At 48.1% G+C, this 27,608-nt stretch overlaps 1 protein-coding gene across 5 annotated transcripts in view; it reads right to left on the reverse strand.

The window, feature by feature from the left end:
- The window catches only part of LOC128873754 (visual system homeobox 2-like), a 60,971-nt gene extending 38,244 nt beyond the window's left edge, over window positions 1–22,727 (reverse strand). For 4 of the 5 annotated variants that reach the window (XM_054117568.1, XM_054117566.1, XM_054117567.1 and 1 more), the window contains exons 1-2: window positions 20,673–22,727; window positions 8,474–8,515 (exon numbers count right to left, since the gene is read on the reverse strand). In XM_054117568.1, coding sequence (XP_053973543.1) covers window positions 8,474–8,515; window positions 20,673–21,138 — 508 coding nt within the window. In that variant the 5' untranslated portion in view covers window positions 21,139–22,727. The remainder of the gene's footprint in view (window positions 1–8,473; window positions 8,516–20,672) is intronic. The other variant, XM_054117565.1, reaches the window with a different exon arrangement.
- Window positions 22,728–27,608: the final 4,881 nt, after the last annotated feature.

Raw genomic sequence — 27,608 nt, forward strand, 5'->3', positions numbered from 1 at the left:
TCTTATGATCCAGAGATGGTTCCTTATTTGCGAATCGATGAAAATGACATCGATAAATCACGGTGTTCCCATGCAAACTCCTGAGAATCTCGTCTTGAGCGAGCCAGCCAGCGAAACACATGCAACGCTTCAGGAAAGTGTTGACTGCCGGCTGTTTTCGAAGTAACCCAATATTTTTGTAGCCGAACTACATATTTTGTTCCTTGGCGCCAGACAAACTCACGTCCGCACATGGCGACCTAAATTTAGTCCTCGAACCACTCTCATCGCCCCTGTCTCGGCTGTCACCGCGAAACTTTTGTTGCCGAGTTCGCTATGTCGAGAACACCGAATGCCCTGTTGTGCGACAGTAAAATCGTGTATCGCTGAAATTGCTTCGGAGGCAAAGGTATCGTTGAATGGGACAGCTTTTGCAAGAAATAAATAAGAAAGCGGAAAATCATTTTTGGAAGACAAAAGGAGTTGATTTCCTCCGCGTTAGGTCGATGCTTGGGGTCTCAAAGGCGCACTTAATAATAGCGAGTCAAGATTCAAAGCGTAAAAACACAGAACTAAGCCAAATTAAAATAGTTGCAAGAACGATTCGTCGACGAAGGTATGATGGACTGGTAAATTGCGGGAGACGTGTGTTCCGGGCACATTGTATGCAAATGAGGGCCAAGAGAGAGGATGATTCCTCGAGGTAGCGTGTTGCGCGAAGTTCGAAGATTGGTAAATGGAGGCATTATTTGAAGCACCGGGAAGTTCTCTAATCTTGACAAAGGACGAACGAAGGGACGAGGTAACTTAACGATCGGTCGGACAAACTCCTCAACGTCTCGTTGACTCCCCTCAAGGTCGACGAGAAGAGTCTAATTGTCCCTTCGAGAAGAGAGACTTGGCAGCCTTTCAAATTTCTTTGCTTACAAATTCATAAGGTGCCCGGGAAATACACCTTCTCGAAGGAGATTCATTGAAATTAGTGCAATTAGCGGGGGATCCAGGAAGGAGGAAACGGCTGGCGACGGCTCGTGTTATCGATCCGTGCATCGATTACGGTAATACTAACGATGGGATCGAATTCGATAGCTGCTCGTTCGAATTAATGCCTCTGTACTGTTCAGTCGGGCAAAGACATGGTCGTAAATCAAATATACCGAGTGGTCTGTTGTTGGTGGCCCGAGTGGCTGGTTCTTCGGGGAAGAATAAGCTTTTGCGAACGAGCTTTTGTCTTTAAGAAAAACCTGCACCTGATTGTGAATCGAAGAGGCAATTTGGTAATGAGAGTATACTTTACAGAATATTATTCTGGACTCTCAGCCTCGTCGCACAACCGATATGGGACCACTTTCTACACGGAAAGGGGGATTTAAATATCGAAAAGGTATAAGGTTCGACCTTGCAGGTAATATGGCCCGATCGTTTCAGCAATACCTGATAGGCCATCTCTTTCATTAATTGAAGGAACGCGTGAACGACCTAGGCTCGTCTTTGAAATCTGGACCTATAGGAAATTTAATCCGGAAGAGCTCACATCCTCGACACCTCCTCCTTAAATAGCCACCATTGTCTCTCACCATTCAACGTACACCGTACGAACCCACCGGCTTCGTCGAACGAGTGTTTTCACTCGGAATCCTTCGCGCAACGTGTCCAATTTAAACCATCCCTGTAAAACCACGTGATCTTACAGGTTTCCACGTTCCTCAGGGTTAGTCCTTATCTGTTCTCCGTATCTCTGGAGCTCTCACCATCACCCCACCCCCCCCCACGATTCGTCGTCCCTTCCACGAGCTGGTTCGCCCTCTTCCGCTCAATGAAACGCGCGCCCATCGTGGAAAATCGCACCGGTGAAAAGGTGTGAATCTCCGGCCCTCGAAAAGGGACGACAATGCCCGGTGCTGGCGTCGCACAATGAGCCTCTAAACCCACAATGTAGCCACTGTATCTGCACGAACGGGCGGACGAACCAACGGCAGCGAGAGGGCCTCTCTCCTCGCGCGCCACCCCCGCGACCTGCCCCCTTTTCATCGGCACAATCCTGCCGCAAGGAGTCGAGGATGCCTGGATGTGCTCGAAAGCACATTTTTCAGCCGCATAATATTTATTCGTCCGCGAGTTGTGTATCGCTTTAAAGTGGCAACGGTGAAACCGAAAACCCTCTGGATCGAGGGGTAAAAAAAGAAAAAATTTCTACAACGACGGAGGGCGAAACGGGAACCACCACCACGCCCATCCCTGTCAAAATATTTCCTGAGAAAGAAATCAACCCCCCGTTTCTGCTACGCTCGCTGCTCCTTCGTCTACGTCCTGGTGGATACTTCTTTCTCTTCAGGTACGCGCGCGACTCGGTCATCCCTTCCAAAGGGTTCCAGGTTTCAACGCTCGACAACGTGGCGCGCGCTTCGATAAATTTGCGAGCGTGTTAATCGGTGAGGGGGATCTCCGTGTGTACGCGGCGAGGCAGAGATCATTGTTCATTGTATTGCCAGGCTCGCAGGACATGGCGTCCTGCCATTCGAGCCGCTTTTTGTCGGAACCAGCTGAGTCAAAATGGCCTCCAGTCGGTGACGTCACGATTTCACGTGCGGAGCACGCAATAGGTACACGCATCGATCCCGAGTACTTCGAGGGTTGGCCAATCGGTACCTCGAAAGAATGACGAGCTCCTGGCTGTCGACGATTGCACGACGCGGACACGTCAGACATTCCTTTTTATCTTATAAATTCACTTGATTTAGTTTCGAAATTAAGTCAGTTAGGCGTTTCGCTATTTAAAAGAATCGTGCAAAAATCAGAGACCATTGAATCAGCGACGAATTAAAGAGTGTGGAATTTGAAAGAGCATCGATTATCCGCAACATAGAATTTCTTTGATTTCGGCGCTCTTTTCTCAACTATGAAAGGAAAATGTAGGCTATGTAGGATAAGTCGATCCAAAGAATTCTTTTCCAGTAAAGACTTTAGAGTGAAATTCTTCTTGATCGAATCACGGGGCTTCTAAGGTTTTCCTTGGTTCACACGCGTTTCACGTTAATTACGGTGCTAATGAGCTCCACCAAGTAATCAAAGTAAATGTTTCATGACACGAGCGAGAACCGTTTGAAGGCTTTTCCTTTATGCCGTTTGGCCTTCGTTCGACGTGCGCGCGTTTTTCCCCGCGGCGCGCGCCTCTATTTCCGTCATCGTTCCTGAACCAGAAATTTGGAAGCCAAACTGATCGATTCAATAATATTAATCCTTTGCAGGTGCTAGTTTCATTTCAACTACTCGTTGAAAACAATATATCAAATATTTTAATCAGAGTACCGATGTTTTATCACGATTGAACGAACAGATTGCTGTCCGTGCTGGACCAACATCGTGAATAACGAAGTATATATGTTTCGGTTCATTTCGAGGCAACCCAGAGTTACACTTTTAATTCCCAATTAAAATTTGTAATTTCCAATTAAGTAAACATTGCTCCGCGCTGGTTTTATTCGTCGCCATAGTCGTGCAGATTCGTTCGATCGGTCGATCGACGTGAAAGCTTTACATTTCGTTTCGATTCGCGTTGGAATATTTTCGAACAGAGTTTTTTCCATCTTCCCGGTCGAATCGGTCGCGTTATCCGCTGGCATGTTTTTTTGATTACAATTCATTCCCCGTGTTTACCCTGCGCCCGCCTGGTACAGGCTCGTGCAGACAAACCGCTGCTTCAGGCACTGACTGTTACTAATTAAGGGCGGTTTCAGTACGCGTGTTAATTCTTAATTAATATCTTTGTCGCCTCCTCCGACGTGGCAGCCCTCGGCACTCATTTCTCGCTCGTTCGCCCTCTCTCCTGTCCTTTTCTCGTGCCCCCCGCTTTTTTTTTCGCTCTCCTGCTTCAACCAGCCAAACTCTACCGCCGTGTTCTCGCTTTTATTTCCGTCTCATCCTCGCCGTCCTCCTCAGCCCGCTACCAACCCACCCTCTTCGTTGCTCTTTAGCGACACCCCAGCACACCACCGTCCACCCACTTCTCTTCTGGAGTCTCTCGAATGAAAGGAGATATATGGGAACACACGCGCATCTCCAGCCACTATGATAGGTACAATCGGTCACGAGTGACGAAAGAAGAAGCAAGAAAGGATTCCGGCGGAGGAAGAGCCGTTCCTCCGATTTACCACTCGTCCGTTTCAACCGAGAGAATCTCTTTCGCGATGAGTCGAGGAATCGAGCTGGTTACCCCCTTTGTCTCTGTTAACCCTCGTGCCACTCTTCGCTTCTCTTCTCCCACCTCCGTACGATCTGTCAAATTGTTTCCATCTATTTAACGTTTTCATTGACCTCAGGACCAGTGGTTCTTAACCTCTCCACGCTCCTCGCACAATTTAGAGGAGGATCCGTAATCCTTTTGCACTCCTGGCAGGTTTGAGAAGTAGAAGTTTCCGCTTTATCGCGTTGACCACCACGAAACGTTGCGTAAACTCTCGTTTACATCAGTCGACGGGAACCGTTTTTGGAACTGATTTGCGGTTGGAAAACTTTTTTCCGTTCGACGGGGGATTTCGCCGTCAAATACTCTTCAATCGTAATAACCAGCGGGGACTCTCGAGATCTCGAGGCGAGGCTCGCGCGCACTATTTTGCGAATAGTCAACAACGTTCGGCTTGGCATTGAGCGGTGGCGCTCTTTGAAACGGAGCCCTTTACGACGAAAATGTCTATAAAGCTCCCGGCTCGAGCGGCTGTATTAATCAACCACCGGTTCCTTCCTGCTTCAATGCACTTTGGTTTTCACGGCGGAAAAATACTCTCTTGGTTTTCCCTACCTTACTCTTTAGCTTCGATTTCCATCCCCCTTTTATTCGTTGTTCCCTCGTCTTTTCTCGTAATCTTTTCTTTTCGTCCAGCGCAGAGTTTGACGGAGCAAACTATGGCCTCTTGTGCGGACTTTGAACTTGGGATAATTGCGCACACTGATAATTTGTCCTAAAACCTGTTTGTTATTAGTGCAAATTGCAAATTTAGAATTGTCCGTGCAACAATAGTCTCGAGTATCAGGTAAAAGGCTAAAGGAATTCAGAATGAGACAAATTCATGTGAGATAATTAAATTAATTAGTCCGATCGATCGAAGGAATGTTGGTAAGCGGATACCTAGTGTACGGGGGTTGGTAAACGAGTGGAGGCAATATGCCCTAACGCAGAGCGATTTAAGGCGTTTACAGGAGTCAAGCTTTCCTCCTCTTTCCACCGTCTCCTTCGATTTCGTGATTCCCTCTTGCTCCGTTGACGACAGGCTTGTCTCGGGCGCTTCTTTTCACGGAGGAAGTTTCCAACGGCTGGTGAAATCGATACCGCGGGAAATGAGATGATTGGATCGGACACTGGGGGATACCTCGTAAAGGCTAAAGGCTGAAGGATTCAGAAGGCCACGGGAGACGCGGCCACGTCGATGACTGAGGGTTTTTATATCTACGCTAGTGGCCTCCTTGGTTATATAGAAAGAAGAACCACCTAAATACTGATTCTTTTATAAAATTATTACGGACTTGTTTGTTCTCTGATATCTGATGAACATTGGAAAGCACAGGTGCCGTATTCGTGTATCTATTATCATTATATATTAGCAGACATTATCGATTGCCACCGAGGAGGGCCTGGATTGTAAGCTCGAAAGCTTTGCAAGTGAAAATAAAGACATCTGATACCAGCTATGACGCCTCCTAATGAGAAGTCATTGAAACGAGCAAGTCGTCGATAAGTCAACAGTATTTGGACGCCTGCACGTGTTAACGCGTAACGTTAACAAAATCTGGGCCAAGTAGTTTCGAGTACGTCGAACGGATAAATTGTTTTCTTCGTACCTTTGGAATTTTCCCCGATGGACTTCCGTTAATTAGGATCCGTTTTCACTCCGCTAGGACACTTTCCACCGGTAACTCGATTCCCGAAGCGATTCGACAGAGAGAAGTAACGGTAACAGGTCAGATTTTCAACGAGTAAATTGATTACGTTGATCAATCGGTTCCTTCCCAATTACTCGCGCCTCTGTAACTCAATTCCCGCAATCCACCGTTCTCTCATCCACGTGCTCGCGTTTTCAGGTAACTTGAAATTTGCTCGACGAAGCAAGAACAGGATTGTAATTTTATTGAAATTATCAATACCTGACGATCAAATTATTTTCAGATTTGTCAACGTAAAATTACGAATTGCTAGTTGGTAGTAGTAGCAGCTTTAGTCGGCGGCCTTTCTTTAAACATACATCTTCGACGCTACGCGTGATACTGTGCTTTGGGCTCCATTTTACTATCCTTATCCTTAGAGAGAGACCATCTTTCGGAGGAATACCCAGTGTAATTGACATCGCGTCAGTCCGTAAACTGAGGCTGAAGGACAGTAGTGGGTATATACCCTCCTCGCGGAAAACAGCTCCTCCACGGGAAGGCTCCCCATGCCCGTGTTTCGCCGCGTCTCCAATTTTCCAGCCAGCTTTTCTGAACGACGCTAGTGCCACCCCGGGGGCCATGCCAGTCTCCTTTTACTCCCAGAATCCTCCGGTATTTTCCTTTGCTGGCAAATTGGACTATTACGACAGGGCGTCTCCGTACCTCTGCAGCCGTGTTCTCGCGAAAACCGCGTATTTTCTCTCTTCCTTCTGTCCCTCCCTCTTCCCGTGCTCGTCCGTCGGTTCCTCCGTAACCTTTTCCACGTCCCTCGACACAGGTCCTCTTACCTAGCGGCTCAAAGTGGCGCGCAGTTGTTAAAACAACCAATTCTGTCGGAAAGCTGCTCGTTACCGACGCCTCTCGCCCTGGTCCTGGGGATCCTTCGTAATCCTGATGGCAAACGGTTCGTTTTCCTGCTGACGCAACGGAAACCCTGGCCAATAAAATCTGTGTCTCCCTGTAGGACCCAGCACGCATTTATTGTGAAGATCTTGGAAAGCTCTTTTTGTTATTCCGATTATTTGTTCAGTGGAATAATGTCTTTGTAAATTAACCTCGGAGACTTCCATCGTCGAGGACGCATAGATCGTCAGGAAATGAAAAAATCATTTCTTTATATTTTTTCTGACATTGGTCCGGTACTGGTTCGAAAGAATTAAATATTTTTTCTACAACCAAAGAAATTTATATCGTCTTCACCTTTCCTGTCCGCGATTGTTGTCGGTTTTCAGAGGCTAACTGCAGGTAGGAAGAGATTGCGTGTCCCCGACGGAAATTTTCCGCCATAATTGACTGGTATCTCGTCCGCGTCGAAGAGGAGTTCTATAGAAACGTGTCCGGGACGAGGAGCAGCAATTTAAAATTTAACGGTGGGCGTGGAGGCGGAATCGAGTTTCGGGAAAAGAAAGTCTCCCGTTACCGATTAGCGTTCGAATAGGGGAGGTTGCGGTGGGCACCCTCGATTTCTTGAAATATTTTGACAAGAAATTTAATATCACCTTTCGGGTCGACCCCGGAAAACTCGAGACCACGCGAAATTATACACGATCGCTTGTAATGATCCTTCCTGGCTCCCCTGATGTTATTACTTTTATCTTTTGCACGAAAGTTGCTTATTCTCCGGGCAGTATTCAACGTCGCTTCCACCCTACAATTATTTACACTAGCGTGTAATGGTACATTGAAATTTTAATGCCCCGGAACGATAAAGATGCGGGACGAAACTGCTCTCCAGAACACGTAACGAAGTACAAACGCAGCCCCATTAGACGCGAAGGTCATCCACAGTAATCATTTTCAACCTGTCGTCTCTTGTTTCGAGCGACATCGCTTTGCGGGTCAGGCCAGCGGCGCTTAATGGCCTGGAAAAATCGGAATCATCGCGGGCATGAATACGTAATCAGTTTTTCCTCTCATCCTTCGCCGCATGACGTCATCCAGAGCGCTATAGCATCGTCATGACTGACTGAGCGCGCCTTATGAATCGCAATGGGAATCTCCTTCTACTTTGGCAAACGCTCGATGGAACAGCGATTCGATTTAAGTTTCAAATAAATTGTTCAAATTTCACGTCGATGTAAACTACTTCCAAAAATCTGATCCAACGAAGGAGATCCAATCAGTTGAATTCGACCGTATCGGTTGATACTCTAACAGGAACTCCAAATCCACATAACTGAAAACGCGAATGCAGTTGGTTTTCTCGGATTTTCCCATCGATGGACATTTTCGGTTCGCAGTTCGATAACTTGGCAACTTTACCAGCATTTCTCAGAAGTGCATGATCGTTCGCAGAAGAACCGAGGTCTGCGATAAATATCGAGCATGGCAAGAGTAGACTGCGTCGAAGAATTCGAGCGAAAAGAGTCGTAACCCCCAGCACGGTCGTTTGCGCGACTGTATGGATCCTTCCCGTAAAATTGTAAAAAGTGATCTTTCGCTTCGATGAAAATAGACAGAATCGAGAGACCCTCTTCTCTTTTGAAACCAACGAAATTGCTTTGTTTATAGCAAATTTTCGAGAGAGCATGTTTTTTTTACGAGAACTACACTCTATCAAAGGATAGATTCTTACCTGGACTGGGGTTTGAGAACGAACTCTTGGACTGAGAGAATCCTGAAACAGAGAACGCATCGATCAATAAAATGACTTTCTAAAGATTACGTGCTAGAGGAAATGGAACTTTTACAAAAATAAATAAAAAAATAAAATAATCGTAAAAAGACGTAAAAACGGATCGCGTTGGAATTGAAATTTTTAATTGACCACGAAAACATTGCAGCTTATTCTTGGTTGGCATTCCGCGGTCGTAAATTGCGCGCGCAAATATTCATTGCAATAATTATCCGTCGCGAGTTTATAACGAATGCCAGGACCGAAGGACGTCGAAGGAAAAGAGTGAGGAAAAGGTGGAGGGACAGGGAGAGCGTACATTCGCGAAATGAAATTTCATCTAAAAATTAACTAGAATTCTATGAAACCCGCTCCGGAGGGGGTGGCATGCAGTGCGCGGCCTGCCTCGACACTCGACCCTGATTAACGACTCCGCGAAATTAACTCGACGATTATTTCATTAGCGCCTAGTAAGACATTTTTCATCCAGTCTCAATGGCCGTTGGGATCTAGAAAGAGAGACACGCGTGTATATGGGCGGTATAGCACGGCTCGAATGCGCTACCCTTAATGACTCGACGAGAATTAATTGTAATTTAATTAATTAAAATCTCGCGGAAAAAAAAAAATACTCACACCGGCCTCTTTCGCGCGGGACTAGACGTGACCCGAGTCGCCTCGTTAGAATGATTATCAGACGAAATCGAGATTCTTTCTGGCTGCGAATCGATGCTGGATCGAGCATCGCAGTTGCGGTGTTAAGCGAAATGTAGGCGAAAATTTTCGTTAAAAATAAATTCTGTTCCCCCTTTGACGAAATTTCCACAAAGCATTCAACGGGCTACGAACAATGAAGCAACTAAATTAGAAGCAATTGCAGTAACTCGTTTCCTAGGATTGTAAGGTCAAAAGATAGGTTGATATTTAAAATTCTGTGGCTCGACTACGCCTTTAATAACCAAACCGTCAACGCCATTTCCTGAAAGGCCAACGCGGCAGCCAGTCAGGTACGCGTTTCCTTTCGTGGCTCTGCACGACCCTGGGATGAAAATAAGTTCGCCTATTAAGACGTTTCAGCGGCGGCCTCTTTCTAATAAAGTCGTCCAACGAGAACTGGCGAGGAGGACGCGCCGCGGCGGGGGCTGAAAAACAGGGGTTGAAAAAGATTCCCGCGTTCCTAAGAAGGAAGTTAGGGGCTCGTTCCCGGTCGACGGGGCGACGAAGAGGGAGGAAGAGAGGAGCTGAGTTGGCTCGCGTTTTCAGGAACGCGACCAGGCCCTGGCTGCGACGTTGTAGTTGTAGCTGAGCGGCTGGCGGCCACCGGGGGCGGCGGAACTCCACCCTCAAACGACTTTAACGAGCCGCCGTCTTAAAATGGGGATGCCGGCTTGTGCCGAGTTTGCGCGTTTGTTTGATAAATTAACTCAGAAAAGTGCGCTCCGCCGTCGGAACACTTAACAAGCCTTAGAAGCACCGAGACCGCGGCAAATCTGGAGCAGGGATTCGTTGATACTCCAGTCGGAGATTAACGGTCGCTCGGGCATGCAGATCTTTGCCCAAGAGTTGGATAGTCGTTTTGCCATCATTTTCTGATTAACTTGACTCACTATCTCAAGTGAGTCAAGTAAGTAAGTAGATTTTACACATTTATACCCCCCTACAACTGCAACTGAATTCATTTTACCTAATTGAAAAGTATCTAATAAGGAACCAATATATAATTTCCTGATTACTTTCAGTAATTTAGCAGACCTCAAACGGTTAAACGTTGAAGACCGTATCGGTTATGAAAAATGAAAGAAAGCTGCAGAGATCGCGTTAAGGTTAAGCATAATCGCGATCGGAGCGCTGTTCACTTGGAGGTGCAAAGGGAACGCGTGTCACGGGGCATTATATTCCGGTATTATTCCGCTTTTCCTGGGGCTGGTTCCGCCTTTCACGAAATCCCGTGTCCGTCCTTACGGTGAAACTTAAACCCCAATCGCGCACACGGGTGAAAAGGTTTCAGATTTTTTGAAAACCCGACAATAAGGCTGTTGGCCCGCGCCACTGGTGACAAGACAGGGGCCTACCATTGAGAAAAATCCACTTCCTAGGTCTCGTGTTACCCGGCGTATTTTGACAAGATCTCATTGTCGTCGCGCGGCTAAGCCCTATTGACTCCATTATGGCCCTATTAGTATTATACTAGGATTTGTGGTTACTCCTTGAAAGACGTCCTTGCCTGCCCCCTCCCTCGCCGACCTTTTTCTTGCCCCTGAAACCGAACGCTCAGTCCATTCAGGACACGCCACGAAAGTGTCCCGAGCTCGACGAGCAATTTTCTTCGACGCCAAGTCGAGTCAGCTCTGGCATCCATCCTCTCCTAAAATTACTATACTATACTATATTCCTCGTGCCACCGCCCGCAAGACCTGTATTTCCACGCAACCCATATAAATAGGATGTTACTACTTGAACGAACTAGCGAAAAGGACGAGCCGCGATGAAAGGGGTAGGTCGACGGTTGGCTAAAAAACAAGCTCCATCCGTAGATCGGCGTCGCCCAGGGGGTCGAAGAAGATGCTCGTGTAAAACGTCGGTGGGTGGAGGTGTGGGAGAGCGCGCATGCACGCACTCGTGGCTTCGAGAAGCGCTCCGGGCATGAGAGAAGCTACTACCTTCGTTTTCCAAGTCGCGAGAGCAAGCATCGCGGAATGAGCTGCTACTTAGAGAGAACGGGTGGAAACGCATTCACAGGCACGCAATCAAGGCTCCTCGTGGGCTGCCGCCGCGGCTCCGCGCGTATACACACGCGTGCACACGCGTGTGAACCCGCGCCGGTGCCCATTCATACAGCGACGGGCAAGATTTGCTTCGCGACACCTCTTCGGAGCGAGGAAGCCGACGCGATTCGCGACACCTAGGGAAAGAGCGAAACGGAGCGAGGCGCAGGGTGACGGTGGCAAGGGAGAGTAGAGCAAGAAACCGGGGAGTGCAGAACGTGGTGTGTGTATGTGTTTGTGTGTATGAGGCAGAGAGAGAGAGGGAGAGGGAAAACGGAGGACTACGGCGCGCGTACCGTGTGTTTGAGGCGTGAATTCATGTATGCTCGCGAAGCACTCTTCACAGGGGACAATCGAGGTGTTGGACTGGAAATCCATACCAATTTAAGCGACTTACGGTCGTTCGCTTGAAAGCCCTGTACACGCCACCGACGGTACACACGCGCGTCGCGCACTCGCACGACGATACGCGAGTCACGTCTACACGCGCGCGTTTACGCGCGCTGCCAGGCCTGAGCGCGATAGGATACGTGAGCCTAGGTCATTTTTGGTTTGATTCGGGATGATAACGAGTTGGAGACTTTCGAGGGATCCAACTGTGCTTAGCAGAGTCAAAGATTGCTTATCGTTTCTCGTTGATAGTTGAGGAGTTAATGTGGAGGCTCATTTTCAATGATCCCTCGACTATACTTGTTCAACTATAAGTTTTTTTTCTATGGCAACTCATTTGACGTCACGTTCGGTTAACGTCGAAGACAGTTCCGGGCCCAACCGTGTTCAGCATAAAATCTCGCGACCAATCCAGATGAATAAACACATTATCGTCATCCTCGAGCGAAGCGCGAGCAAAGCCAGTGTATAAAAAGGGTGTCGAGGATGCATCAACGTCCCATTCGCGATTCACACGTCCCATTTACGACTTGCGTTTCTTTAAACCTCCATTTAGCGTTTGAGTTTTAAACTTTCATTCCGTAATTCCGCAGGCAAATAGCCATCAAGGATTTATTTATATTCTCGCTGTAAATTCAACCGGTCGCCGTGAATCGATACTAGAGAATGGGGAAGAATTACAGAGTACCACCGTGACGTTGCTAGATTTGCACTGGAATTCCTAAAGGGACCTCCGCGGGTGACAAAAGGGGCTCGTCGAGGAGCACTGTATTCGCCTCCTACTTTCCACCCGGAGTGTGAAATTAGTTGCATGCACGGAGGAGGAAAGGAACGTGATGCAGCATAGAGCGGAGTCCGCGTAAGCGACTCCAAGCTGAAGAGGCCGCACCGTATTTTCAATTTACTCTGACCCACTGACGCACTGCGTCGCTCGAGCCTAACCACCGTCGAGCCTCGATACAATCCTGCAATTAATTCTCCGATGTCCCTGACATTCGATCCAACCGCGAGTCACCGTCCCCCGCGTATCATCGACGACTTCGATCACGCTCAATTTCCCATTGATTTCACAAATCCTCAGATACCGCCAGAGCTCAGAGACTCTGAGGAATAGGGTAACGTTAAGTAGTAAAACTACTTCCGTTCTTCGAGTTGGCCCAGTGTTTGGAGCCCTGAGAGGTTGGAACGAGTGTCAGCTCGAGGGACACTGGTGTACCTAGCAGAAACTTTCAGGGTGCACTGTACGCGCGCACGGGGCCGCGGTAATGGACATAGTTTGCCGGTAATGTCCGAGACTAATTCCCGTGTTATTTCATTAACGTCCCGCAGGCTCCCGAGGGGTTAGGCAGCCACGTCGGCCGCCACCATTGCCGTAACGCAGCACCACCAGCTACAACGGCGGTCGGGTTCGAGCGTGGCTCCCGAAGGGGCTTGTATTAGGCGCGTGTCAAAGGGTGAAAATTTACGAGGTGAGTAGCAGGCGCGAAAAGGCCGATTGATAGTCGCCTACCTACGCATGTACGCGCACACGCCGCCTTCGACTAATGCCGCGCGAGTTTACGCTATGGTGAAACATGCTTACCCAGCCTGTTAGCGCGCATGACTTCTACCGGGGGAGGTAGATCGATACCGTTTGTCTGTCGATAATCGTGCCTGTCGACGGATTTTCCGCTCCTCGTGGTGCAGCGCTCCGCGAAATTAAATAATTGAGCAACGATCACACCTGGGCGATAGAAACGCGGCTTTCGTTCTCCACGTCTTGTTACTCGTCGTTTGAATCCATTCTGTGCTGGATTATTCGCCCTTCCCTCAGTTATGTTCATTTTTCTTTACCGAGACTAGACTTTTTGAGAATAGATATCATTATTGAATAAAATGCGTAATGGGCCTCGAATTCCAATACCGATTTTCTGAACTTTATTACTCGCATCGCGCGATCTATTTGGTATTTTCCATCGGCAATGGGGCGAAGGGTGCGCAGCGGAGATTTACCTCGTATTCCCGGATTGGTTTGTTCGAGCGGATCACACGATTAGGCGATTAGTCGGTGGAGGGTTGTATGATTGACACCGCGACCACAGCGTAATGAGAGAAAATCATTTCTGACCGAGCCGGGAAAATTCGTGGTCGGATGATCGATGAGAAGATAGGACCTGTCCCTTTCGCACGCAGACATTTCGGTGCCGAGTTCGTTGGTACCTAACAAACACGTCTATTTCTTTGCGATAGCAAATATTTTTAATCAATGTTTGACTTATTCCGTCACCTTTAGTTAATAAATCCTGTTCCTCTTGGGCGTAGAACAGCGTTAGACGAGACGACGTAAACGAAGTCAAGATACTGCACGAGGACACCGGGAGAATATTGCTGTGAGCAAGCAGAGCGGGTGAATCGTGACGCTTTAAAAAAAGAAAACAGGAAAAAAAAAATTAGAGTGGCGTCTCTCCGCGCCGAGAGACTGAATTTTCCTACTTCTGACGGTGAGCACGCCCTGGCAGTGTTATCCAATTATTCTAAGTTGTTAAGGCGAGTTAGGGCGCTTAAGGGACTAAATTAAGACATTCCGCGCGACAAATCTCCCAAGAATCTCAATTAACTTCTCCCCGGAGGTGCCGGTACTTTAATTAACTGTTTAATTTCGTTTAATTTGCATTCGCAATTGCATAAGCCGCAGAACCAGCTAGCCAGCCGACGATATTCGAAACGACTCAATTAACTGCCGCGAATGCAAAGTCGAAGTTTCCAGAAATACACGAATCTCGTTGAGATTCGTCCCGAGTTCGATGAGGTATCAATTTTTTCTTGCTGCCTACCTCTTTTCCATCGATTTTGCGATAATTTAGACTGGATACTACTTCGTCTAAGTTATTGTAGCCGCGAATACGAAGCGAAACAGAAATCAAGGGCATGTGCCCTCGTTCCGACGCTTCCATCGAGCGGTCCTCGTCTCCATCGGCGGTATCGGTAGGCTAATTTGAATTTCAGCTACTCCCCACGCGCACATGATCGCTGAAGATCGTGGTTGTGCGCGCGCGAGAGGACAGGAGCGCGTAAGGCGCGGAAACACAAGCTGAATCGAGGGCCGCGGGTGGCTGGCGTGCTTGTGTCGCGAGACTCTTACACGCGTCCGCAGCCACTTTCCCGGAAACAAAGCCGGGCGAATGCATAATCCGCTAATTTGTTCAAGATTTCTCGCTCGAGTGCCGGCGCTTGCTTTGTCGCGAATCCATCGTCGAAGCTGAGCGCGCGTGGGGGCTCGCGTTCAAGCCGCTTTGAAGTACTAATCAGTATCGACCTGCGCCTACAGGCCGCACCCCTTATCCGTGCTTCCACCATCGCCACCCGCCTCCCACCCCCTCCTACCATCTGCGGGGTGGCGAGTAATTTCTCCCTTTTTTCGCTTTCGTTCCTCGACTTTCCGCCAGAAACCATTCCGCCAGGGGCGTGACGGATCGAGGCGCGAATCCTGTCGTTCCTCGCAGTTATCGGCCCTGCTTTAACCCTTTCGCTACTATTCCCGTCATCGCGACGTTTGCCGAGAGCTGACAGAATCGTTTCTCGATGCTTCATAGCGGAGCAGCGGATATAGTTGATTTTCTTTTGCAAAGGGTGCCTGATTGGGAAGGCGGACGAGAAGATGTAGTGCACGTGCAGGTTGTCGAGGAAGGGGTGGTTAGTTGAGATGATGGAGAAATAAGTTTTCCTCTGAAAGATAAGCAACGAGATGAAGTAATCTAGCTCGATGCTGAGAAAGAAATATAACATGTAGTCGTTCTGGAAATGAAATACTCGAAAGTGTCCCCCCTCCCACATGGATTATGGAGATTATAGCATGTTACGAGACCTGTGTAAACATTATTTCAGGGCGTCATCTTTCGAGTAGCCGGCCGAATCTACGCGTGTTTGGCACCTGATGGAAGTTATTCGACGTCGAAGGGTCGAGAACGTCAGGTCGCACTTTGATCTCTAGAATAATTACTATAATTTACTCATCTGAATTCAGCTAAAATACTGGTCAACGATCAGAATGTCTGGTGCACGTCTGCTGCGGAGTCTCCAAGATCGCGTATTTGCACTTTCCCTGTTCCTCGAATGAAAGGGGTATGCGGGAACAATGGCGGGCCGATTGTGGCACGTTTTACGGAATCGTTTGCAGAGATGTGTTACCAGGACGATATCAACTGGCGGAGAAAGAAGCGGGAACGAGGCGGCAGAGGGTGAGAGAAAGTGCGAGAAATAGGAGAAGGGGGTACGTGAAATCGTGGGGTTGGGAAAGGAGGGAGGCGTACGTACACAAAATCGCTGCGAGAGGAAACGACCAAGCCTGGGCGAGGAGGGAATATAAACGTGGAACAACGTTGTCGCGTGGCCGTGTGTGAGGGTGTAATAGAGAAGGAGAGGGAGAGAACGCGGGAGCAAGAAAAGGACTGGACCGACGGGAGTGCGCAAGGAGACTTCTCAGGCGTTGATAGGCAATCTAGTTGATTGCCAACTTCAAACGAACCGAAAAAGCTGCTCGCACGCGGGAGATAGAGCGAGACGCAATCACAAGCCATTCGAAAGGCGAAGGCCCGACATCGAACCGCAGCGAATCTCGGAATTTTTAGACAATGCGATCTCCGCAGTTCCTGCATTCCGGCCATCCTCCTCTTCTCCTCTTGCCGATTAACGCGCTGCTAGGCAAATGGACGATTCGCCATTTACCCTCAGCATTCATTGTCACCGATTTTCGCACTGGAGTTCGTATTCAACTCGTTTGTTGCAATCGTTTTTTTCGGGGCACTTTCGTTTCTTATAAGGTAGTTACAACCCTTTGGCGAGTTTCGTGAGCGGCGGTGCGAGGGATGCTGACATGTGGACTCTTCAGTTACAAGGTTGTTGCAGGACTGTCCTGGTTCAATTTTCACCAGAACTCTACGACATGAAATTAAACGTAGAAGAATAATCTCCCCAATTCTAGATCATTCGAATAAATATTCGTCTATCGAGGCCTCTTGTGAAGAGGGAACGTCACGATTCGTGTTCTTAGCTATTGAATATTTATCAAAGAATCGTTTCGTCATCTATAGTGGAACAATGACATCATTTTCCAAGACGCTACAGGCAGAAGTAGCCGTATTATTAGACTCCTGTTCCCGTTGACAACGTATGTAGCTTACAAAAATCTCTTCAACCATCGACAGTTAATAATCCGAATCCCAGCTTTAAACCTTTTCACCCTGCACGCGAGATACACTCAAGTGCAGTTAAACGCGCGTTTCTTGCGAGCGTTCGCCACGTTTCCCGATGGCAAACGGAGCGCAGGCTTTTCCCATTGAAAATTCCAATAGCTCTCTCGCTCGAGAAGGTCCCTCGACGTTCCCAGAAATCAATTTTAATTGGCTCGTGCGCGAATGTCCGAAATCCACGATCCCCGTGAAGTGTGCAAACAAGTTCCAAAGCCTCTCGCTCCGAATTTCCGTGCGCGAGGGTCCATTATGCGCTTGGAACAAAAGACTCGTGATCGACGAACGACCCAGACAGCCTTCGGGCTCGACTGAACGAAGCGGATCCGTCGAATTTTTGGTCGCGACGACTCGCCCATCGATCCCACCGCGATCGATATAATTTATTATCGGGGAGAAATCGAGCAGTTGGCTGCCCTGTGCCCTCGTCTTTAAGTCTGGCTAAGATTTAAGACAAAAAGGAACGAACGAAGCGCGCCAAATAAATGCTCTACTGTAAGACGAGGTGCCAGAGTGACGTTTGAATGGAAGGGCAGATCCTTTGTGCTGCACCGGGAACCCGACACCCGAAAATCGTTCTCAAAATTCGTTATACAGGACAACAAGCTCCTGGTCGCGATATAACGACGTTTATGGCACTTTACCAAAACTCGATTCGCCTTTTCCTGGGCGATTTCAATACCCTATCGATCAGGATATTCCTACTTCTTACGTTTCAATTTGAGGCGGTCCAATTAATTAATTAGCTGAAGATAAATTATGTTCGAGGAGCTTATTTTACGTAAAATAAAAAATTCAATAGGTGCGTGTATTTAATTTTCAATAGTTTGAATCTGTTTATACCTATAAAAGTAAACAGGGGTGGTTTCTGCGTAATACATCTATCTTTTCTTTACAAGAACAAGGACAAAGTCAATTAGTATACATGGAACGTACATTTCCCTTTGAACAATTCTGGAAACAAGGATCGTTAAAGTTCCGCAATTCTATAAACATCAGTTGACGAGCAAAGTCGATTGGATTCTCACGAAAACGATATCGCGGGGGTTAGTCCGTTCGAGTTGAGAACACTTTGTCGGAGTGCGGCCATTTTTACGTTTTGTCGAGGCTCTTTGTGTTTTGGTGAGACATTGCAGGTCTGCCCAACACTCAACTCATTATACCACTAATTATTCATAACGTTGGGGATTATTCTGACAAAAATATTCAATTCCCACAGTGCACTCACCCCAGAGAGCTACCCTCTTTCTTTGCCCGATTCGTTTTCTCCGTCCAATCTAACGTATCCGACGCTAACACTGCTCGACCAAATCGTCCAGGCGATTTTCTTCTCCTGTACTCGAGCTAGGTCGCTCGTAAGAAAACCTCATCGACAATTACGTCGCTACATCACGTTGGAAGCTTTAAAAAAACGAGGAAACAAACTAATAAAATAAAAAATTGATAGAATCGCAGTGTTCGTACATCAGAGAACAACAAATAATTTTCTAACGAAAACACCAATTTCATCAATCCCATAACTTTCGATACAAATCGATTCTCAGAACAAATAAAAATATACGCATGGCTCCATCGCGGTTAACTTGTAAACCATCCATCTCCAACCTGGTGTAACCCCTTGTCGACCAACGGCCTGGGCCTCTCGAGGCTCGATATCGCGTTACAGCCGAGCAAACAGAAGTTATTTGCACACAAATCGTCCGTACGATTTCACGCGGCGCTGGGTCAGCTGGCGGCATCTGCCTGCGAAACTTTCCCCAAAAACGGCCCCAAAACGCGCCACGCACAATAGAGTTTTCGCGTACACGCGACAAAGGTGAGCGTCGATTTTCGGTAACTTGATCTTGAGTGGCTCTCCGTTAAGCGATAGCCGTAAGTGGCACGTTAAGTGCTCGTTTCACGCCGGGACGACACGATACGCCTATTAATTTACTTCAACGCGTTCCCTGACGCCGAGGGTCGTGGGTTCAGCCTCGTCTGAAGATTGAAACGCAATCCCGGTGATTGCCGATCAATGCTTCATTGCGATGTATCGATGTTCCGCGTGCCCACCGAATCGTTTTCACCGCCTACGCGACTTGTGGCGCCGTTTAGGGGGTAGTAAAGCTACGAGGTCTCCAGAAAATCGATTCCGAAATGTTAGTTACCTCTTTAGAAAGAAACTTCTTCTCTGAATAGTCCCGATTTTTATCTGATAGATTAACAGGCAGATTTTTCTGTCACTCACGTTTCGAATTTAGAAAAGAACCAGATTCTGTCCGAGGAGTAAAATATACCTCGTTAAATCGTATTTCACGAGGCGTGTGTTTACTAATTCTCTTTCCGATCAAAGTTATTCCTCCGCGAAGAAAAATTGTAGAGAGCCTCGATTTTCAGCCGAAATAACCCAGACATCCTTAATTGGTTTCTCGGGCCATTCTTCGGCTCTGGTCGCGCAAGGAGCGCGAGTAAAAGGCCATTGCGCGGCCGCGCTATAGTACACAGTGGCGTAGCGAGCACGTTGCCCCTTCTGTTGAGAAGTTCGGATCACTTTTTAATTGTAAATTTCTCGTCTAGAAGCGAGCAGTTAACGACTCCTGCAGACTGCGGATCCTTGTTCCCTCCAACAGGCCCGTTTTCTACGAGCGTGGTCCACCCCCTCCGCCCCCCAAGATGTAGGTCTTAACGAACGTGTAAGATTGAATGAAGTGGTTGCTCGTTACTCGGTGACAATACGCGGCTGGCGGTTTGTGTAAAATTAATTATTAATTCTTCGCACTGGCCACCGAGTGAAAGAAGCAGTTAGAGGCTCCCAGTTCGCGGAATAAATGGTACGGTTATAATTGTCCAGGCACAATGGGGGGCCACGCCTCGCGAGTGGAACGATGTGACGGTGGAAACAATGTCATCTTAATCGTCATCTATAAATAAACGGGGCGGGGTTTAATGATAATGACGGCGTTACGTTTCGCGCGTGGCAAAATGCCATTCGTTGGAAATAAGCGGCGAGAAATTTGCGACAGAACCGTTTCCCCTTATGAAAGGACCCGCCTTTTCTTCCAAGAAGAACGTTAATTACGGTTTAACGCGTTTGCGTTTCACGGAGAAATTTCAGTATAAACGGGACCCGTTTCGATAGTTTCTGAACGTGTTAATTGGAAGAAACGGAATTCTCGGGACGCAGCCTTTCCCGAGGATAGACGCTGTAGCGCGATAAAATCAAGTTTCTAATTATCAAACTTCGGTGTATTTATCGATCCTCAAGAATTATCATCTCTCGAGTGCATAGCGTTAGAAATATCACTTGGAGATTCGATTACAAATGAATGAACGAACTGGGACATAGAGAATTTATTAATTTACATAAATTTAATCATTTCGCAAGGGTGGAATTATCAAGTTCATAGTCTTCTACGTACTAGGGCCTTCTACATCCTGTCCCTTCGAATGACATTCGCTCAAATCCCCAAGCTTTTAATACATCATGCACACCGTACAATTGTTTCGAATTTCTAGGGGGTCGATTAAAAATAAATTACAAACATTGCCCTGTATACGATATGTGCAGGTATATGTGCATTCTAGGTGACAATTATTCATCAAATGAACCACGAAGGTTAATTACCAAGTAATTTAAATAAACATAGTTCTATCTTTGACTGTTCCAGGTGAATATATATCCCCTTAAGTGATGCAACTTAAACAACCTCTCTAAGTGACAACTACCTACACCCCCGTTTAGACTCTTCTAGGTCTCCTCGTTAAGCATCTAGCAAAGAAATGATCTAGGTATCGACTCACCATGGGGTGGCGTGTGCTGACTTGGACTGTGCTGATGATGATTCGCGGTGACGGCGGTTCCCGGAAGTACGTGCTGCGCGTGTGCAGCCGGATGCACGTTGACGCCGGCCGGCGATGCAGGAAGCTGTCCCGGCTGATGTACCTGATGATGGGGTACGTGGTGAGCGGGGTGGGGGTGTGGAGGCGGCAGGAAGGCAGCCGCGACGGCCGCCTGCGCGTTCAGGTAGGCCATCCGCGAGGCCGTGAGGTTGCCCAGATTTCCAAGATTGCCGAGATTGCCCAGATGGTTCGTCAGGCTGGGCATATAGTCCCATAGTTTGTGATGAGGCGCCGTTGGCGCGTACGAGACCGCCGAGACGCCAGCCGGCGGCGACGCTTGGGGTGAACCGCGATCGGTTCCGCTTCCGTTTCCGGCGCCGTTCAGGCCCAGCAGCTCCTGGATCGCGAACGGCGATCGCTGCGGCATCTTCGAGCTGTTTGTCAACAATCCGGGCTCAAAATGACATCCTCTCGCGGATCCTCGTTAGTGACTTCGTTTTATCTTTCAAAATCCACCCACCTCTGTCTCGGAGGAGCACTCCGATTCGACGCGTTGAGAGAACAGGATTCGAGGGATATCGTTGTTTTTCGATTGGGGTCTTCTATCTACTATTCAGATTGGAAGATCACGCCTCGATTCTTAGGAACATTCGTCGTGAGTCGCTGGCAATCCTCGAACAGCGTGTATCGTGATTCGTTGGACCGTTCGTGGGACTGATTCGATGCTCGTAGACGGTAAAAGACAGGGAAATGAACGATGAAACGCGATGGAGCTTAGCTGCTGTCGCGGCTAGGCCCTGGCATAGCGAGTGCTCGGCGTCCGACGGTTTGCGACGAGCGATCGCATCGCTTCCAGTGTTTCCGTCGACTCTAGGATCGCTCGGGGATTGAATTTCTAGTGTAGGCCCGCCACGGAACGATCGTTGACTAAACGATCCAGTAGAGTATGAAATTCTATCGACAACTTCGCGCGGTAAAAATCCCGAAACAGGCTGGTGGACCCCGTCGGCGGTCCTAAGTGTTCTCATAGATCTCCATAATCGAAAACGTTGCGAGATCGAATTACGTTAACCGTCTGGGATTAATTGAGAGCTTACTGTGTTGTGTTTTCGACTTATCTTCGTTGTAAGTGCAGAAGTCTGCGGTCCGTTGAGCGAAGGAACTCCGGGCAGCGCGGACGTTCGGCGTGCGACGGCAAACCCCAGCGGCTCCTCTTCCTCGAGGAATCGAGTATCCCGTGTTCCGTTTCGCACTTTAACACATCTAATGTCTACGAACTACGCGTCTAACGTCGCACTATCGTCCAGTCTCTTCGTTGAATGGTTGTTTTCGTTGTGATCAGGTACAGGGTTCCCGTGTTCGTCGTTGGAGTAACGGGGCTGTTCTCCCTCGAACTCGTTCAAAGACAACTCGAACCTTATCTTCGTCCTGGGGATTCTATTCAACGCTCGCGATAGCACGTGACGGGCTCATTCACCGAACAAAACTCTCCCTGGGACCTCAGCGATACGCACGGAGATTCGTGGAACTGCTTCCTTTCATTCTCGTCGCGACAGAGATTGAATTACAGGGACAACGGAGTCTTCCTCGCCTCTGCTATTTCCTACGCTGGACCCGAGAGCCTAGATCCACGCCAGTTAATCGAGCTTCTTCAGCAGGTCCAGGTATCACTGCGATTTCCTTTCCATGCTGCTCGTCGATCCTCGACACTTTAGAAACTCTTTCCTCTTCCGGGTACGTTGCTCCAGAGAGTCGTGCGTGTCGCGAGGTCCGTCGGGACTCACGAGAGCGAACTACTGGTCGCCGTCATCGCGGCTGTTCAAAGATCAGAATGATACTGAACGGCGAGGACACCGCGAGCGTAGCACAGGCTCCCGCGAGCAGGTGTGGGTTCGAACACTCTCGAGCTGGCCGAAAACGGAAAGTGGCAGAAGGGAGCAGCGTGTGTGGCTGCTCTCACGGGGTAGTGTCCCGGTACGGTGACGTGTGCGTATGTCTGTCTGTCGTCGTGGCGCAACCGCGTCGTCGTCGCGGCGATGGGCAACTGAGCTGTCGAGAAGCACAGGGTTGCTCGACTGCGCGACGACCAACGAAGAAGGGAAACCCCCGGGGGCGGCTGTGCGCCGCACACGCACCCACACACACGCGATGGACCGTGGAGGGTGGCGTTTACCAGACCCATACACCTCCTCCCCCACGACTCCCCTCCCCTGCGTCACCGCCCGCCGCCCTTTTTGCCCGATGCATGCACACAACCCCACTCTCTGCCCTTCTTTTTCGCGCTCGTCGAACCCTCGCGACAAAGGCGCCTCCGCTACTTTGCGCGCCAACAGTGGCCGTCTCGCATCGCGGATTGGTCGGTTTTTTGAGACGGCCAGCCGGGTAGACATAGCCCTAGTTACCAGAGAGAAGGTGGGGTCTACCAATGTCGACGCCTCGAACAGATACGCCTACGACAGACCGGTTTACCACGGGGAAAAGATCTCGGATCTCAACTCCGATCCTCTCGTAGCTGGTATACAACGCTGTTGTGTGTCTGCCTGCACCGTGCGGAAAGCTCATGGGGCTTTTGGTCACTTTTCAAACTTCCTCCCATCAGATAGTCGAATAACGTCCATTATTTGATGCAATTTTTATGCGATTCACTTGGGCAAAGTGTACCGAGCGTTTTGGTACAGCTGGGCCAACATTTTGGGAGGAGATTGTATAGAGGAGATTGATAGCATAAAGTAGGGGTTGATCGACTGTGGACATGCAAATTTGATAAGGGTCTAGCTTATAGAATTCTCTGGAATCAAACTGGCTATAGGAGAATATGTCAGAACCGGAATCAGGATTCTGGCTGAAGCAGTTCAGCTGGAACTCTCGATCTAAGCGATTAGAGATTAATAGAACTTGAACAGGGATTGCTTGAAATATTAGGGGCTGCAACACGCGAAGATTTGGAGCAACTCTATTTATCACCTTTTCACACCTGGAAAAATTAAAGATTTACAAGGTCCACTATTTCTCCAAATCTGCTCCGAATGATCATCTGGAATAATATATTATTATCTCAAAATACAGGCTCCAAAATCGTCACGAATGTTTCGGTGTTCCCGTGGTCTCCAAGTTGGAGCGAGGGTACGTTCTGCAGGAATTGTGGCATAGTGAAACCGGCTTTCGCCCAGAACCTTTATTAATGCTGTGGGCGTGGCTTATCCGCGGGCCAATCAGAAAGCGCCACTTTCAACCCTCATTGGCCAAGGCGTAAATCGATTTATCACTCAACCCAACTGCGGCGGACAGGGGAAACACGCCCTTAAGGCCGTCCGGCTTAAGGTCGACTCTCCTCGGATGCCTCTCGCGACGCTCAACACCGCCAATTCCACTTGAGAAGGGTGGTGGCGGCGTCGATGGTGGTGGCGGGCCCAGTGGCGGGGGTGGCTCGGGCCGAACGAAGACGGAAAGGGTGTGGAAACTCATGATCTCCGGCGGCGGGTCTCTTGACAGTGTCGGAGGGAATTTTTCGAAAGACTCCCGAGCCCCGTGGTCGGATCCACGGTTCGAAATTGAGCCAGTTTTCGGGAACGAGGCTTTTCCTTCGCCCCCTCTCACCCCATTCTCTGTCTGTCCAACTATTCGTCTTCCTCTACGATTCCTTTCCCGATTCTAGACGACGTACATCGCTTCGTCTCCGCGATCCCTCTTCTTCGAGTCTGTTGTCTTCTTCGAGAACTCCCAACGGAGGACTTGGAACATCTTCGAGCAAGAGGACGCCAGGGGTAGCTCGAGGCGTCTCATGTTTCATGATAATTCAGAGTCCAACTTGCTGGCGCTTTGCCTACTCTTTGGCAAACGATGGTTAGACTTCTGTGATTTGGCGAAGAAGTTCTTGGGATTCTTCTTAAGTACCCGATACAGCTAGCACCTAGCACCTAGGTCGTCTGCGGAGATTGCGTTATAATTAACCCTTTCGAACATGGAGTTTAATCACTTATTATTGCGTCATTGTTAGTGTCATGTTCCAGAAGCGTTTATATTCGCCAAATTCTTCTACCAAATCTATTCTTCTCAAGCTGTGTATATCTCTCCACGCAGGCACAAGGTAGTATGATTTTAGGCCTGATTTTACAGTAGCCCTGAAATCTCATAAATTAATAATCAAACGAATTGATTCGTTACGCGCCGTCTCGAGCATACAGATGTCGAAAGGAACAAGGATTGAATGCGCGAAAAAAATGGCAAAGCAAAATCGCAAAGCGATGCAGAAATTAAGAACTCGACCGAAGTTTCGCTCTGAAGCTTGCTCAACGATTTTTCTCCCGGAAAGGAACTGTCGCGTGCATTTATCATTCGCATTTCCAGATGAAAAGCGTCACGATACGTGTACATTTACGCCTCTCCAACATTTGCCAGCAATAACTCCAAAGAAGCATAATACCGAAGCTGAGATAGTCCTTTTATCGGCAAAAAACTCGCGCACCTTTTCGCTGCAGAAGAAATAGGGGACCGAGGAGGCGGGAGGTTTTGTGTAGCGAGCTTTGTTTCGGTAAAATATCTCGGAGCTCCCTGCGTTCATCTTCTCGGCTAAGGAAAAGTGTAAGGCAGCCCCTTCGGTTCCAACTCTCTCTTGTTTGCTACTTGCATCAAGAAATTATTGTATGTTTCGAGGCGTGCTGCTTCGCGGGACAAACACCGATCTCAGATGTAAAATAATATCCGTTTCTGTATGGAATCCATAGACTAAATTGTGGATGAATTTATCATGTTTTCATAGGATGTAATTTCTTGACAACAGGACTATGTATTGGAGAGTAAATGATATCGCAGTTGGAATAAGAGAAATGTTGTATCGTACATATAATACTCGAAGATCAAGTCTATCTGATAGCTTACATTATTTCCATGTGGGTTACCTTAAGCAGATCTTAAAATGTTGGTTACCGCATTTGATTTTGTAGCAGTCAAAAAGCTGATTGGACCATTTAAAAATGCGACAAAGTGTAAGCCACTCTCGTTGCACACTCTTTCCAAGTATTTTCTTGATAGCAAACTCGAGAATGTATATAACACAGGTACTTCAAGTTAAGTGGAAAGATGGAATATAGTCCACTCGCGAGCAACGCTGAGGAATACAAATATGTTGTACTCGGTTCTAAAAAAAAGTCAGATTCATTCATTTGTTCGTGTACGACTGCGTTACATTATACCCAACACATCTAAGTACAACGCGAACCGTTAAAAAAAACTCTTGCTCACAATTAACGCCACGTTTCCGTGACAGGAACCCACTGTGCGACGCAACAGCGATTCCCGATCGCGTAACACGCGGACGAGCGTTTCCGGTGCGTTAAATAGCGCGTCACTGGAAAGCCTCGCGGTTCCCTGAAATTGCAATTACTGGCGTCGCTTGGAGAATTGCCAAGGATTCGAAAAAAATGCTTCAACTCGAGAATCCAGTCGCGTAGGGCGAGCAGACGAGCGAGAAAAGGGGAGCTGCATCTCGGGTTCGCGCGAGAGTCCAGATTAAGTCCTCGCCAGCTTCTTAACTTAACGGATTATTGTACTTGTATATATGTACTTCACTAAATTCAGAGCATTGTGCTGGTCGGTGTCGCGTAAGGGCGCGAGCATCAGCCGCGCCACACCGCAAATATCTTCATCGGGTCGGATCGCTGCACTCTCCGCGAGTTTAAGCCTCCTTCAGCAGGATTCCAGCCGTGGCGACCTGCCACGCTTCCGCGTGAGTCGTAGTTTTTTGCCAACGCACGCGATATGATTTTTCTCCCTTTTACAAGGGGTGGGGGGCCAACATCGTCGCGATAATTTGCAATATTCGAGCCGTGTTAGGGAAAAACCCCGGGACACGGGAGCGATCAGCTTCTTCGTCGGTTCGCGGATCGACAGAGATTGCCGCTCGTTAATGCTCCTGGGAACCGAAAACGTTGCGTCGAAAATGTTTTTTGCAACTGGTTGCAGGAAGGTTTGGCGCGATTTAATTGGAAATGCGAGGTTCTGACATGTTTAATGAAGCGGGCAAGGTAGACCCTTTACCCTGCTTGTGATCTTTTTGAGACCGGATGGAATATGAAATGTGCGTCTCCGGTTACGTTTAATTTCGATTAAAATTTGTCTGGATGTCGAGTTTTATTTATCGAAACGTCGCGATCTTAATGCTTCGACCCTCCTCGGCAATCGTGAGAAAGGCTCTTTCTGAAAATTATATAGAGGAAACTTAATTTGGGAGCTTTGCATAGAAATGGCCGTTGCAGACTTTTTTTCTTCATTTGTCGAAAAATCTTCTGGGTAGTTTTCAAAACGACGATTACCAGAGAGAAAAAAATTAAATCGATGAAAAACGAAACGAAAGTAATATCGTGTCACCTACTCGAGGGTCGCAAACAAATTAAATTCCTTTCGTCGGCACCCTAACGAGCATTTATTTCGCGGGCAGCGCTATTTACAATTAGTCGATGCACTATGCAGGGATCCTAGTTCCGGATAACTAGACCTCAAACCACTCTCGTAACCGTGCGTGCATGTGTTTCGCGCGCGAACACGCTGCCTCAACTCACGCTCTGTTAATTTATCTAATTACGGTAGTAGTAGTCGAGATCATTTATCCCGTACGAGAGGAAATTTGAGACGAGCGCTGCCAGGAAATATGAAATTGGTCGCAATGCTCCGGGTACCTCGAAATATCGTGATATTACCGTGTAACTACCGTCCGAAACTTCTCGTGTCGATGCTGGGATATTTTCCGAAATAACGCGAGCGTCCTTTTTCCTGCGACGATTTTCAAAACTGCGAATGGCACGATGGAAGCGTTAAATCCTTCGAAGCAAAGACATCGAATTGGAAGTTTAAATAATATGGAAGCTTGTATCGGTGCTAAAATTACTTTTTTATAAAATC

This window comes from Hylaeus volcanicus, chromosome 3, assembly GCF_026283585.1.
Source record: "Hylaeus volcanicus isolate JK05 chromosome 3, UHH_iyHylVolc1.0_haploid, whole genome shotgun sequence".
NCBI lineage: Eukaryota > Metazoa > Arthropoda > Insecta > Hymenoptera > Colletidae > Hylaeus > Hylaeus volcanicus.